Below are 15096 nucleotides of genomic sequence, written 5' to 3'. Positions count from 1 at the left end.
AATACAGGGAATAAACCAGGCACATTCCAGCTCTTTTCCTTCACACCTTAAAAAATTTCTGTTCATAAGTGAGACGAACATTCATCAGGTTCTGCATGTCCATGGAATGGTTTGGGTTGGAAAGGACCTTGAAGATCACCCAGATCCACCCCCTGCCATGGCCAGGGACATCTTCCACCATCCCAGGTTGCTCCAGCCTGGCCTTGGACACTTCCAGGGATGAAGCACAAATTCCTCTTACACAATTATGTCTCTTTTCCACACTCAATACCATCATTTATTGGTTTCCAGCCTAATTTCAGCCCCCTTTCAGGAGGACACACCCAGAGGCCTCCCCAGAACCCCTCCCGTGTCACACAGACACCAAAACCTTCATTTGTGCACTCCTGGCTTCACCTCCCCTGCAGAATTCCACCTTCCCTCTGCTCCTGCAATCCAGTGACAGGAATGTCAGGCTGCACTGAAGATTTGCTGCTGCACTGACAGAGGTTGAGTTTGGCACCTTCAGGGAAGCCACAAAACATTTCACCTTTGGATAATAAAATCCCTCCCATCAAGAGTGAACCTTTAGCCCAAAAAAACATCAGTACACATCACTGCAAATAAAAGCTACCTGTGACAATGCAGTGGCAGTGCACTATTATTATTAATATTAATATTAATCTATAATGTGCAAATTGTGGCTTTCCAGGCTCCCAGTGGTCCCAGTGAGTTGCCTGAGGATTCCCACCTGATTTATGTCAGATTTAAAGGACCACTAAAGTTTAAAACTCTTTATGAGGATACCCAGAGGAGAACAAATAAACCAAAAGCAGAGCCCAAGCTCTCCTGGATCCTGAAGGAAGTGGGTAAATCCACATGGATTTACTGCCTGAGCTTCTCCTGGTGTCTCCCAGCAAAGGGGATCAACCTCAGCATTGCTAAACCTGGTGTTTTTTTTTCTATTCTAAAAATAAGGGGAATCCCACCAATTGAAATCACAAATGTCAGGTCATCTTTCAGTTTACACAGAGGGAAAAAAAAAAAAAATCTTGTTGCAACAAAAGGGTGGACGAGCAATTAATGCCTCAAAGGGCAAAGAACCCACGGGGTTTTTATTTGCAGAGGGTTCTTGCTCAACTGGCACAAATTTAGGCAAACTCTGTAAACTTCCAGACACTCATAAAAACTGCAAACACAGAATTCAAAGTCACAGGCAATGCTGCAGAGCCTCCAACAACACTGGTCATCAGCTACTCCAGTTTTACTTCTTTTTCCACGCAGTACCTGACTAGCCAAAATTATTAAATATCCTCAGGACGTGCTGCAACTCTTTAAAAAAAAAAATTCAATAAAGAGAAATCTCCCTGAAAAACAAACAAGGAACAAGGGCAATGACTCTGGTGTCAGAGTTCTCTGGGGCTGCACGTGGCAGGAGACCAGTCCAGGTGGTCCCAGTGGTCCCTTCTCACCTTCAAAGGCTCCAAAACGCTCTGTCTGACTGAGCAAATGGATTTCCACACCCAAACCATGGAATCCTTCAGGCTGGAAGGGGCCACAGGAAGTTCTTTTGTCAACCTTTCTGCTCCTGGCAGGGTCAGCCTTGAGATCAGCCCCCAAATTGCTCAGGGTTTTTCCACACTCACCTTGAAAGCTTCCAAGGATGGAGACCGGGCAGTGTCAGCGGGAAAACCCTCCTGGCGTCTCACTGGTCTCATCCTGGCAAAGTTATTCCTTATTTCCACTCTCCTGCTTCAACAGCCACCATCTCCTGCCCTCACACAATCAGCAGTGAAGAACCAGCTTCCCAGGAATCCCCAGAGCTCTGGGAATGCTGCTCTTGGGCGTCCTCAAAACCTTCTCTGCTCGATTTTACTCGTTCCTCCAGCCATTCCAGGGCCCTCTGGAGAGCAGCTTTGCCCTCCAACTGCCCCCTAAATTTGGGATCACCTGCATGGAAGTGCCTCTACTCCACTTCCTGCTCCAGGACATGGATCAAGCTGTTCCACTCCTGCAGAATCCCACTCCAGCAGCTCCAGGGAGAGTCTGACCCAGCGGCCACAACCCTCCGACCCTGCACATCCAGGCGGGGTTTGTAACCCTGAGTTATCCCAACCTGGATCCAAGGATACTGGGAGAGCTGAGCACCTTGCTGAAGGGGAGGTAAAGGACACCTGGGCCTTCTCCTGACCCCCAAATCCACTCATTTTCCAGCCTGGCTGAGCTTCCCCCTCATGCTGGGCTCGTTTTTACCCCAAAGCTCTGTTAGCAGCCAGCCCAGCCTCCCAATATATCCATTCACATTCCTGAGGGCTGGAATGGACTGTTCTTCCACTTGGAAGAGGTTTGTCCTTGAGGATCTCACATCTTCCCTCAAATCTGCCTCTGATGTGACCCCACCAACCCGCTCTCTCCGGAAGTTTGCTCTCCCAAAGTTCAACTAAATCCTGGTTGTCTCTCCAGTTCCAACCTAATTCTTCAAATCCTCATTCCTGGACATCCCAACGATCCTTCTGACCAAGCCAAGACATCCCAGGCCATGGAAACTCCACCAAAAGACAGAAACCAACCTCCCCTCCCCCCAAAAAAAGCCATCAATCCCCAAAAATCAAGCCATGAAAAAATGCAAAGGTCTAACCCAATTCCTGAGGAGGCACCAGCTCGTTTTACTCCACAATAATTAGAGTTTGTGACAAATCCTTGACTGATTTGTTCTCAAAATTACAAAAATAACAAATACAGCTTAAAAAAAGGGGAAAAATGTGTCCTCAGCATCATCTGTTTCTGCAAGGGGGGGAAAAAAGCTTATCTGAGGTGCTGAGACTCCTGAGAATTTAAGCATTTCTTCTTCTTCCTTTTTTTTTTTTCGCCCCCATAACAAACCATTAGTGGATTTTCCAATATCCACTAAGCAAAAATGAAGGAAAGCATTCCCTTTGTCTGCTCTGACTGAAGCTTTAGGGATAATACACACCCCCAGCAAAAAAAAAACCACAAAAAAATAAAAAAACAAACCCACCCTTGTTGTCTGACCAAATTACCTTCCATCAATATTGCTTTAGGAATTACAGGCAGACTGGAAAGATTTTACACCTGTTAAATATTTTAGTGCATTTAATATCACTCAGAAGTCAGAAAGTGATCCAGGCAAGGCTCAGATGCTTTAAGATGTTGTATTTAGATGCCAGGTGCCCGTGTAAGTGGATGTAATTTCATTTTCTGGCCCCCCAAGTGAAGTCAATAAATTCATCCTTATTGGCAAGCACCAAGATGCACCTTCTTTCATGTAACCTCATCCATTATTCCTCCAGCAAAATATCCATGATTTCACTTGAGGAGAGGGCTGGGCTGAACAGCTCTAATGTTTCTCCCTCCAGACACCTTTTTTTTATTCTTGTAAAGTGCTCTTGGGCTGGGATGTAAAAGCACTGCACCAAAACCACTCCTTCTTCGAGCAGAAATACTCCAGGAGGTTTTCCAAGCTCGGGAACGCTCAAGGAATTCTCAGAATCACAGGATGGTTTGGGTTGGAAGGGACATTGAAGATGATCCAGTTCCAAACCCAGGAACCAAACCCAGTTCCAAACCAGCACCTTCCACCACCCCAGGGTGCTCCAACCAGGATTTGAGCACTTCCAGAGATCCAGGGGCAGCCACAGCTTCTCTGGGCAACCTGGGCCCGGGCCTCTCTTGGTCTGGAATGTAAAAGCACTGCACCAAAACCACTCCTTCTTCGAGCAGAAATACTCCAGAAGGTTTTCCAAGCTCGGGAACGCTCAAGGAATTCTCAGAATCACAGGATGGTTTGGGTTGGAAGGGACATTGAAGACCATCCAGTTCCAAACCCAACACCTTCCACCATCCCAGGGTGCTCCAACCTGCCCTTGGACACTTCCAGGGATCCAGGGGCAGCCACAGCTTCTCTGGGAAATCCATTCCAGGGCCTCCCCACCCTCCCAGCCAGGAATTCCTTCCCAATATCCCAGCTAAACACATTCTCTGTCACTTTGAAGCCATTCCCCCTTGTCCTGTCCCTCCAGCCCTTCTCCAAAGTCTCTCCCCATCTTTCTTGTAGACTCCCCTCAGGTACTGAAAGGCTGCAATGAGGTCGCCCCAAAGCCTCTTTTCCAGGCTGAAGAATCCCAATTCTCCCAGCCCTTCCTGACAGGAGAGATCCTCCATCCCCCTGATGGACTCAGTGACCTCCTCTGGACTTGCTCCAAGTCTTTCAATAAATAAAAATATCCAAAAGAATGAAAAAACCCAAAGCCCCATTTCCCCCACACACACAATGAGAAACGAAAGGAAGGCTCCAGGTGGGATATTGGGAAGGAATTCTTGGCTGGGAGGGTGGGGAGGCCCTGGCACAGGCTGGGAATTAGCAAAGAATTCCTGGGGTGTCCCAGCCTTCACCTCCAGCCCCCAAATTCCCAGGTGCTTGTTCACAAGACCACGTCCCTAACTCAGGTTTAAGGATGGAAAGGCAGCAAAGAGCACAGGGAAAGCAGGAAGGATGGACAACTGTTATTTTATATAAATCCTTTACCTAGAATAATTCATCACCACAGCAAAATAGAGGCAAAAAAAAAAAAAAAAAGAGAGAAAGGTACACTTTAAAAACATTAAAAAAGATTCCCTTTTTGGTTGGAATGAGATGATCCCGGAGGTCCCTCCCAACCCAACCCACTCTGGGATGGGACAGAGACACCTCATCACAGACACCTGCAATTAAGCACCAGGAAACAACTTTATGCTTCAGAAGAAAGAAAGATGCTCCTTCTATTTACTCCAGTCCTGCTGCAAAGCTGCCACAGGGCTTGGTTTTAATCAGTGCTGAGTTCCCTGGGTTGGGTTTGGTTTTTTTTTTAAGTATCAAGGCAAAAGGCCCCGAGGGAGTTTCCTGTTATCAGGAATATTTCTGGAGCACTGATAAGAGCCTTCCTTGGACTTTAGAGGTTCCCCAAATCTCCAGCTGCAATCTCTGCTCTTCATTTCCACTCCTGCAGCCTGTGCTGAAATATTTTAAATCAGAGCAGTGGCTGCCTGGCACAGACACTGTTTGATGCATCAGAACGGGCCTCAGTAATGAAATATAAGGAGTAAAGAAAGCCACCCCTCTGTGTGTCACTTATTTCCACCCTTCCATAACAGGAAAACAGCATATTTTCCTTTTAATGCTTGCTGGAGTGTATTCCAACAGAACTTCAGCAGAACAAAGCTCAGTGCTGATTAAAGAAGCAAGAATTTGCCCTTCAGAACTCAAGAATTATTTGGGTTTTTTGCTTGTTCTGTGGTGTTTTCAACAAGGTTTTGATGACAATACTGTGGAAAACCAAGTCTGATGAGCAGATGTTTTGCACTTTAATGTCAGAAGAAAACCAAGAGGAACTTCAAACTCACGTAAAAACCCACAAAAATAAGTTAATGTCAAGAAGCTCATCTCTCCAAAAAGGGCAATGAGTTCATTACAAAGCTCTGAAGGGCAAATTTGATTTTCCTTCCTTCCTCCCAGTTAAAAGCCCAAAAAAGCAGGAGCAAACCTGCACCTGAGGAGCGGGGGGATCTCCCAGAGGGTGAGGAGGGTTCCTTCATCCGATCGATGAGGCTGTCGGAGAGCTGGAAAACACAACACCACGCACGGTCAGGCTCCTTTGGATCCCATTTCCCAGGGAAATGAACTCAAACTTCCCCAAAAAAAGAGCCCAGAAAGCCAACAGAAGAGTTGACAGCTGGTAAAATTCAATTCCCAGAGCAAGAGAAACTTTTCTTTCCTCTTGTTTGTGAGGTGAGAGCTCCAAAAAACCTGCACCGAGCAGCAGGATGGTGGCTCTTGTGGAAAAAGGGTGGAAAAATATAGGATACAGGGGAAAGGAAAGGGACCCTGGCACTCAGTGCTTGGAATTATTCAGAGTTTTTGCCTTTCTCAGTTATTTGGACACGAATATCTCGCTGTGCAGGTGCAGAGAACTCGTCCCAGGACACACAAATCCTGGGAAAGCCCTCCAGGGGCTTGTGCAACACAAGCAAGGGGAGTCAAACACCGAGTTAATGGGAATCTGCACCCACAGAAATAGGGTCCCAAATCAAGCAGAATCCAACAGAGCAATGCCCAGTTTCAGATCCGTGGAAGCTCATGGATAAAATGAATACAAGGAAAACAATTAATAACATAAAAGCTTCGTTTGCAACTCATACCACGGAATCCCAGGATGGTTTGGGTTGGAGGGGACCTTAAAGATCATCCAGTTGCAACCCCAGGGACACCTTCCACTAGCCCAGGGTGCTCCAACCTGGCCTTGGACACTTCCAGAGATCCAGGGGCAGCCACAGCTTCTCTGGGCAACCTGGGATAGATAAACTTTGCTCTCTGGAATATACAAAGATATATTACACTGACATTACTGTCACTTCGAGAGTATTAAATGACCAGGAGTTAAAAACATTCCTGTGCTGAGGCAGAATGAACTGTCAGGGCTTGTTCTGCACCTCCTTGAGAGGAAGAATAAAAGAGGAGTCATTGTCACCCCTGGGATGAGCTACATGCTGTCTTCCATGGAGAAATTCCTAAGCCGCCAGGTTTCTTGAAGCTCTTTGTGTCACAAGTCCTTTCCTGATGTATTACAGGACTTCTGTTGGATGTACTTTCCCCCACAGAGCTCAGAGTCTCAGCATTTGGCTCCGAGAAGGAAAATTAACAGGTTCCCTCACAAAAACACTGAGGAGCTTTAAGAGGGAGAGCTGGGAATGTACAGCTGGAGAAGAGAAGGCTCCAGGGAGAGCTGAGAGCCCCTTGCAGGGCCTAAAGGGGCTCCAGGAGAGCTGGAGAGGGACTGGGGACAAGGGATGGAGGGACAGGACACAGGGAATGGCTTCCCAGTGCCAGAGGGCAGGGAGAGATGGGATATTGGGAAGGAATTGCTGGCTGGGAGGGTGGGGAGGGGCTGGAATGGATTTCCCAGAGAAGCTGTGGCTGCCCCTGGATCCCTGGAAGTGTCCAAGGTCAGGTTGGAGCAACCTGGGCTAGTGGAAGGTGTCCCTGCCCATGGCAGGGGTTGGAACAAGACGATTTTTAAGTTCCCTTCCAACCCAAACCATCCTGGGATTGACGACAAACAGGGACACACAGGGAACGGCTCCGCGGTCGCACAGGAAGTCGGACACAGGGAATGTCAGGGAGCAGGACATGGGAAAGGGAGGAGCTCCGGCATGTGGAGGTCACGGAAAGGCAAACCCAGCTCCTCCAGTCACACATTTATCCTAAAACGGGTCACCGGGCTGGGAACACCCCCGGGGGTCCTTGTCCCGGCTGGAACAGCGGAGAGGGGGGAAATCACCGGGGGAAAGGGGAGGGAAGAGAGACAGCGGCAGGAAGAGACAGGGGCAGAGAAAGGGGCAGCAACAGGGACAGAATAACATGGGGGGGAGGGAGATGGAAGCGGCGGGTCAGCCCGGGCCGGGGGTGACTCGGAGCGCCCCGGCGTGTCCCGGGGACCTCGCGGGCGGCGCCGCGCTCACCCTGACGCCCTTGACCACGGTGATATTCTCATTCTCGTCCGCCTCGAAGGTGACCCGCCGGGTGCTGCCGCCGCCGCCCATCTCGGCCCGGCCCGGGGACGGTCCCAAGGAGACTCTCCGAGCGCGCTGCCAGCGCCGCCCCGCAGCAACAACGCCGCTCATTGGTCCGCCGCGCGCCTCCGCGCGTAGAACGACGCTCCCCATTGGCTGATGCGGCGCGTTGCCATGGGAACGGCGCGGCCCCGGCTGAGGAGCGACAGGTACCGGAACCGTGCGGGAACTTTTTTCGGGGCGAACTTCGCCGGAGGAGTAAGAACTACAAGTCCCGTGATGCTCCGCGGCGGGGAAGGGTTGGTGGGTGTTTGCGCATGCGCGGAGCACGCTGGGTAATGTAGTCCTGACCATCTCTGATCCTGCCGGGATCCCTCCCGGGAGCGGCTGAGGGAGCTGGGAGGGCTCAACCTGGAGCAAAGGAGGCTCAGGGGGGACCTTCTGGCTCTGCAGCTCCCTGACAGGAGGGGGGAGCCGGGAGGGGGGTCGGGCTCTGCTCCCAGGGAACAAGGGACAGGAGGAGAGGGAACGGCCTCCAGCTGTGCCAGGGGAGGGTCAGGTTGGATATCAGGAGGAATTTCTCCATGGAAAGGGTTGTCCAGCCCAGGGCAGGGGTGGAGTCTCCATCCCTGGAGGGATTTCAAATCCCTGTGGATGTGGCACTTGGGGACACGGGGCAGTGGTGGCCTTGGCACTGCTGGGAATGGTTGGACTCCGTGATCTTGGAGGTCTTTTCCAACCTAAACGATTCCAGGATTCTGTGGGGTGGGGTGGGCTGAGTGCCCCAGGCTCGTCATCCCCTTTTCCACCCCATAACAGAATGAAATTCCCATTAGCACAGTCCCCTTGGCCACATAATTTTCTTCGAGAGGTTAATAATGTTATTAACACCTAATCCATTCCCTTTCAGCCTGCAAGATAACCTGCAGCTGGATGTGGCTGTTCTGGGGGTAAAACCTTCCCTGTGGATCCCAGGATATCCAACCTGAATACACATTGTTTTGTCTCTCATCTGGTCCCTCTTTTACCTCCCGAAGCCCCAAATCTGCTGGGACTTTGTGGCAACACACAAATAATAACAACCATGATATTTGGGAAGCCTTATCTTTGTTTTTTCCCCCTTTCCAAACCCTTCTTGTCTTGGCTCAAGGAGTAGAAGCCTATTTGTACCAGAGTGACACCAAAATCTTCACTTCCACTTAGAAGAAATTTGCCCCAGTGTGGTTTTTGCACAATAATCATCAGGATTTTTTCATCCTGATGCATTTTCTTTCTCTGCCTCCATGAAAACCCCACTCTGGCTGCATCAACAGAGCTGCTCACGTGCCCTTGATATATTTGCAAGCCATTTTTATTTGGGTATAAACTATCAGCCAACATTTCAGCAGTATCTGCCTTCCTTCCTTGGGGCTTCAGCTCTTGCTGAAGCCTTGGCTGGTGGCCACTTTGCTCCCAAATAAAAGCTGCTTGGGAATATTTCGGGGTCTTAGAGCTGTTCCCTGGATGTGATTTTATGCCTGGTTTGTATAGATGTTAAACCACTTTCTGTGAGGGGGAACTGTGTGTTTTTAAGGGAATAAATGGATTGGGAATCCCTCTGTCTTCCCACTGAGCACCAAACTGAGCGGGTTGAGTTTCCTTATTTTTCTCCACTAGGAGTGTTTTTTAGGGGTCAAGCTGCATTTATTTTTAGGGGTCAAGCTGCATTTATTTTTAGGGGTCAAGCTGCATTTATTTTTAGGGGTCAAGCTGTATTTATTTTTAGGGGTCAAACTGTATTTACTCAGTGAATAAATGCCCAGCCCCAAATCAGAAAGCAGCTCTTCTCACGTATTTGGGAGAGTTCAGTGAAAATACACTTGTCTTGCTGATTTATATTTAGAAATGGAGGTTTTAACAACAGCTCCATTTCCTGCCAGGGTTTTGTTTTGGGGGCTTTTTTTTTTTTTAATGATTGTTTTGTGGGACTGGAAATTACAGACCATGGAAATGTATGAAGATTTCAGGACAAATGGGCAGAATTCCATCTCCAAATGGCTTTGGGTGGTTTTGGTGTGTCTGGGAGGTTCCCTGGCTGTGGGAAGAGCAGGGCTGAGGTACCCCAGGATTTATGGCTCCCCTTTAATAGTTGGAAATGAAAGACTCTTTGCTGCAGGCCAAAGCCATCCATATGTCAGGGGCTTCTCTCTTGTGGACTGTCAGAGCTGCTTGAGAGCTCTCTCAAGGATGGTGCTAAATGAAAGGAAAAAGTATTAGAAATTAAAGTTAGAACAGGCTACAAGAAGTTTGGAGCCCCAAAAATCATTTGTTAACCAGTGGCAAATAAACTCCAGCCCAGCTCACAACTCTCAGGAGCAATTTGCAACCAGAAGGAGAAGCTTTTCTGTGCAAAACTGCAAACAGTTTATGTGTTCAAACAAATAATGGGCTTTTTTAAGAGGACTGTCCGTGTGGGACAGCACTGACTGGACCAGTTCCCTTCAGTGCTCACTGGGAGCACATTTCTGCCGAGGAAAAACACAACATAAAACAAATAAAAGTGTCTCAGTGAATACACAGCTGTTAATTGCTCCTGATCTTGATGGATCTGAGCCCACTTTGGTCTTTGTGTGAGCAGCAAATCCATCTGAGGCTGGGGAACTTCAAATGTGTCGTTGTGGATCTGGAAAACAAGCAGGAGCTTTGAGTCACAGAACCAGGGAATCCCTGAAGTTGGAAAAGCTCTTCAGGATCAAGTCCGACCATTCCCAGCACTGCCCCATGTCCCCAAGTGCCACATGCACAGGGATTTGAAATCCCTCCAGGGATGGGGACTCCACCCCTGCCCTGGGCTGGACAACCCTTTCCATGGAGAAATTCCTCCTGATGTCCAGCCTGACCCTCCCCTGGCCCAGCCTGAGGCTGTTCCCTCTCCTCCTGTCCCCTATTCCTGGAGCAGAGCCCGACCCCCCCCGGCTCCCCCCTCCTGGCAGGGAGTTGCAGAGCCAGAAGGTCCCCCCTGAGCCTCCTTTGCTCCAGGCTGAGCCCCCCCAGCTCCCTCAGGAATTCTCCAGCCCCTTCCCAGCTCCCTTCCCTACCCTGCACACGCTCCAGCCCCTCCGTGTCTCTCCTGTCTGAGGGGCCCAGAACTGCCCCCGGCATTCCAGGATTCCCCAGTGCCCCATAAAATGTTTAGATGGTTATTATTATTATCATCATCATTATCATCATTATTTTTATATTATTATCATTATTATTATTATTACTATTGGGTTAAAATCCTTCACTTTTTCTGGTGCCACGTGCTTTTCCCACATGTCCATTCCCATACCCAGATTACAACTGCCTGATTCTTTGCTAAAACACAATCCTCTTGTCCAGCCTTGTCCTTGTCTGAACATATTCCCCAGTGGTAAAACCATTTCTTCTACCACTCCATGCTCAGTTTTTCTCACCTACATTCCACTCAAAGAGCAGCGAAGGACGGCGTCGCCAGACATTCCCAAATAAATCCTAATGAGCCCAGGAGCAACTTGCTGTTAAATTGGAGCCTCAGGACTTTAAAAACGCCCCGGAAAGCCTGGCTGGGGGAGGTGGGGATGGCTCACTGCACACCTGCTGGCAGGGATTGCTCCGGGGAGGATGGTCCTGCTCGGTCACCGTCACGGGGAGCACGTTGTACCGGGTGACTTTACCCCTTCGCCCCTGCTGGTCGTCTGTTCCTGGGAAATGTTCAGCATGGAAGGCCTTGGATAGGTCCTGAGTTTCTCCTTATCAGCAATGAACGTTGTAGCCAAGTCTGCAAATGCTCAAAGTATGGAATTAATGTTCCCTGCCGGGTGGAACCCGGGCCTGCTGCTGGAAGGGAGATTTCCTGAGGAAATGATGTGTCTTCAGGACATACAGACAGTCCTGAAAGGGTTGGGTTGGAAGGGACATCAAAGGCCATCCAGGCCCAACCCCAACACCTTCCACTAGCCCAGGTGGTCCAAGCCCCATCCAGCCTGGCCTTGGACACTTCCAGGGATCCAGGGGCAGCCACAGCTTCTCTGGGAAATCCATTCCAGCCCCTCCCCACCCTCCCAGACAGCAATTCCTTCCCAATATCCCACCTAACCCTGCCCTCTGGCACTGGGAAGCCATTCCCTGTGTCCTGTCCCTCCATCCCTTGTCCCCAGTCCCTCTCCAGCTCTCCTGGAGCCCCTTTAGGCCCTGCAAGGGGTTCTCAGCTCTCCCTGGAGCCTTCCCTTCTCCAGGGGAACATTCCCAGCTCTTCCAGCCTGGCTCCAGAGCAGAGGGGCTCCAGCCCTCAGAGCAGCTCCAGGGCCTCCTCTGGACTCTCTCCAGCAGCTCCACGTCCTCCTGCTGTTGTTCCCAGGGCTGGAGGCAGCACTGCAGGGGGGTCTCCCCTGAGGGGGCAGAGGGGCAGAATCCCCCCCTGCCCCGCTGTGGGATCAGCCCAGGGCACAGGGGGGTTCTGGGCTGGGGCATCTCCAGCTTCTCCTCCACCAACCCCCCCGAGTCCTTCTCCTCGTGGCTGCTCTCAATCCATTCTCCTCCCAGCCTGGATTCCTGCTGGGATTGCCCTGACCCACTTCACACTCCTGCTGGGCCAAATCCTGCTGCCCTTGGTGCTCTTGGCACAAGTCAGACCTGCAGGGCAAATTAATCCAAGCCATCAAATTCCTCTAAATGAGCTTTGCAAACTCATTGGAAGACCTGGTTATAAAAAAGGGCAGAATTCCTTTGTTTTCAGTCCCAATTCTGCTCCTGCAGAAGCTGCAGGTTGAGGGCTCACCTCAGAATTGATGTTTTAGTCATTATTTCACTTTTCAGAGTTAGAGTTTTTTTGTCTTTAGCTCAAGACCAGAACCTGCCTGGATTTTGCCACATTGGCAACAGTTCCCTGTTGATATCCAGGGAGAGCCAAACCTGCATGGATTGATTTCCTGAGCCATCAAAGTTCACACTTTGATCGAGGATGAATTATTCCCCTTTTTCTGAGCAAAATAAAGAAAAGGTGAATGTGACATTAAGCAGGTCAGGGCCCTCAGATTTACCCATGGGCCTTAAAGTGTAATATATTAACATAATGTCATATTAACCTGTGATTATTTATGTTGATACCCTTTTATCTGACTGTTGGATTTGTATCCAGCCCCGCTGTCATCTCCAAAACCAGATTTGATTCATGGCCTCATTTCCTGTTTTTTCCTCCCACTGCTCACAGCCCTTTTTATTTTATTTTTTTTTAACCTCTCCATGGTCCATTTATTAAACGTAGAGTTAGAAACACAATTAGAATTTACTCAGGTCTGTAATGCCTGAATATTAAATCCTTGGAACAATAAAAATCCTTTCCCAAATGTTTCTTCTCTGGCTTTCCTCTTCACTCAGCCTAATTACTGATTGAATGACCAAGAAAAACAAAAATGAAGGGCCTGATTGGAGCAATTCCAAGCAAGGAGTGTGTGAATAATCCTGGAATTCCCAAGCACTGCAAAAAAAAAAGGCAAATCGGGGAGACCTGAGGATATTTCAGAGTGTTCAGATCGTGTTTTACAAGTGGGTTTTTCCCAGCCTGTTGTCTCCCTCCTAAGTGGTTCATCCAGTTTGTAACAACTGGTTTTAACTGAGTTTAAACTTCCCAACCAGCCTGAGGTGTTGCTGGTGCAGGAGAGGAAGGAATGAGGGTGTTCAGGCCTTCCAGCACAAGGTCCCTCTGCAGGGGTCGGGTTGGTTGGGTGATGTTCCTGTTCCACCCTAAACACACGTGGTGGCCTGAGCACAGCCCAGATCTCCCTCTGCAGAACAGTCCTCTGGGCTTAAACTCAAATTAAGCTTCGTTCCAGCACCCAACCCCCGAAATATCATCAGAGCTGACTCGTCATCCATCCCTCAGCACAAATAAAATCCAAATTAAGGTGTTTCTGGTAACAGAGAGCATTTTGTGTATTGGGTTTTTTTTTCCCCCCAGAATTTGTCTTATTAATGCACAGGAAGGACTAAAGGGCTGCAAAAATGAATGTGGGGGTTCCCAGCACAGTGTCCCACAGGCTGAACTGAAAAGAAATCCATGGATTCAGGTGATCACTGCTCTGCCTGTCAGGGGTGGTCTGTGCCCCTTTGTCAATCCATAAATCCAGGAGCAGCACGGAGCTGGATGGAGCCGAATTCCAGCTGCTCCAGCACAAAAGCAGGAGGATTTAGTGTTTAACATCAATGTTCCCTGACCTGCACCAGGCCACTGCCCCCCGTGGAGTCATTCATCCCAGAACTTGGCTGGGCCGGAGCATCATCGTGGACACATCCAAGGGCCTCCTGCCGGGAGCATCAAGGACTGGGGGACTCAGAGAGTGGCTCTGGCCTCGCTCCAGGTGCCTGAGGGACAGGGCCTGGGAGCTTTGCTTTCACAATCCCTGGTTTTGATCATTATCCCTCCTTTCTGCTCCGTCTGAAGGGAGGGAGAGATTGAAGTTACCTCAGTTAATATTCACTCCTTCTTTCCCGGCATCATTAGACGCTTCCCTCCTTCCCTCGGTTTTGAAATGCAGAATTCCTTCTTGGAAAAGTCTTTATCTGATATTCATCTGGTAGCTTTTTTGTGCTTCCCCAGCACCCAGGAAGGCCAGGCTGTGATCTGCACAGTGGGCTGTGCTGAGCTTCACAGAAACATGGAATGACAGCCTGGATTTGGAGGGATTGGCTGTCCATGGGGCCCTGGATGCTGCATCCCAAGTGACATGGAAACCCTTTATAGCTGAGGAGCTCAGCCTCAGCCTGGGGGTGGCGTGGCCACCATGGAAAAGGCACAAGAGAGGAAAAACAGAAAGGAAAGATAAGGAGAGAAACTACTTTTCTACTGTGCAAGGTGGGATCTCCTCGAGGGAGCACGTGGAGAAAAGCTCAGGGGTCCCACAGGATGGGGAATTCTTTCCTGTCCCCCACCCCAGGGGCATTGCAAAGGGGTCTGGAAAAATCCAGGGAGCTGGGATACAAATCCTGACAGTCTTCACCCCCTGTCATGGAGGTTTTGCTGCGATTTGTCTCTTTATCCATTGGAAAGGTGAGGAGATCCTTCTAATTCCTCACTGCTCTTGTCCTGAATCCCATCCCCAGACCCTTGGGAGTCATCAGGTTTTGGGACATCGACTCCACTGTTATTAAAGGGACTTTTTTTTCTACAATTCAGCTTGTCCAGCCTGTCCAACACATTGTCCAACCCAGTGTGCAACAGCAGTTGGCAAACCAAGTAGGAGATTTAAAAGTGGGGTGGGATGGAACTTCAAAATCATGGAATCTTAGAATTGTTCAGGTGGGAGAAGACTTCCAAGATCATCAAGTCCAACCATCAGACCAGCACTGGGTGATCTCCAGAGGTCCCTTCCCACTCTGATGATTCTGTGACTCTGAAAACCATGTCCTCAGGTGCCACTTCCACATGTTTTTTTTGGACACTTCCAATGATGTGGATGCAGCTTAAAAATGGAGTAGGAACACTCAAAGCTCTTCAGGGCTGGGAGCTTGTTATTGGTGGTTCACTGTTCAAAACTAAGAGTCATTTTTAGTACT

General features: G+C 49.3%; 1 protein-coding gene across 5 annotated transcripts in view; it reads right to left on the bottom strand.

Moving 5' to 3' along the window:
* Positions 1 to 7671, bottom strand: part of CHCHD3 (coiled-coil-helix-coiled-coil-helix domain containing 3) — a 139919-nt gene extending 132248 nt beyond the window's left edge. For 4 of the 5 annotated variants that reach the window (XM_039389215.1, XM_039389216.1, XM_039389218.1 and 1 more), the window contains exons 1-2: positions 7495 to 7671; positions 5520 to 5595 (exon numbers count right to left, since the gene is read on the bottom strand). In XM_039389215.1, the coding sequence (XP_039245149.1) occupies positions 5520 to 5595; positions 7495 to 7656 (238 nt within the window). In that variant the 5' untranslated portion in view covers positions 7657 to 7671. The remainder of the gene's footprint in view (positions 1 to 5519; positions 5596 to 7494) is intronic. The other variant, XM_039389217.1, reaches the window with a different exon arrangement.
* Positions 7672 to 15096: the final 7425 nt, after the last annotated feature.

This window comes from Pipra filicauda, unplaced genomic scaffold (assembly GCF_003945595.2).
Source record: "Pipra filicauda isolate LSUMZ 115617 unplaced genomic scaffold, ASM394559v2 scaffold717_size297095_pilon, whole genome shotgun sequence".
Classification (NCBI taxonomy): domain Eukaryota; kingdom Metazoa; phylum Chordata; class Aves; order Passeriformes; family Pipridae; genus Pipra; species Pipra filicauda.
The sequence above is the reverse complement of the archived record's forward strand: the minus strand, read 5'-3'. Positions and strand labels throughout refer to the sequence as shown.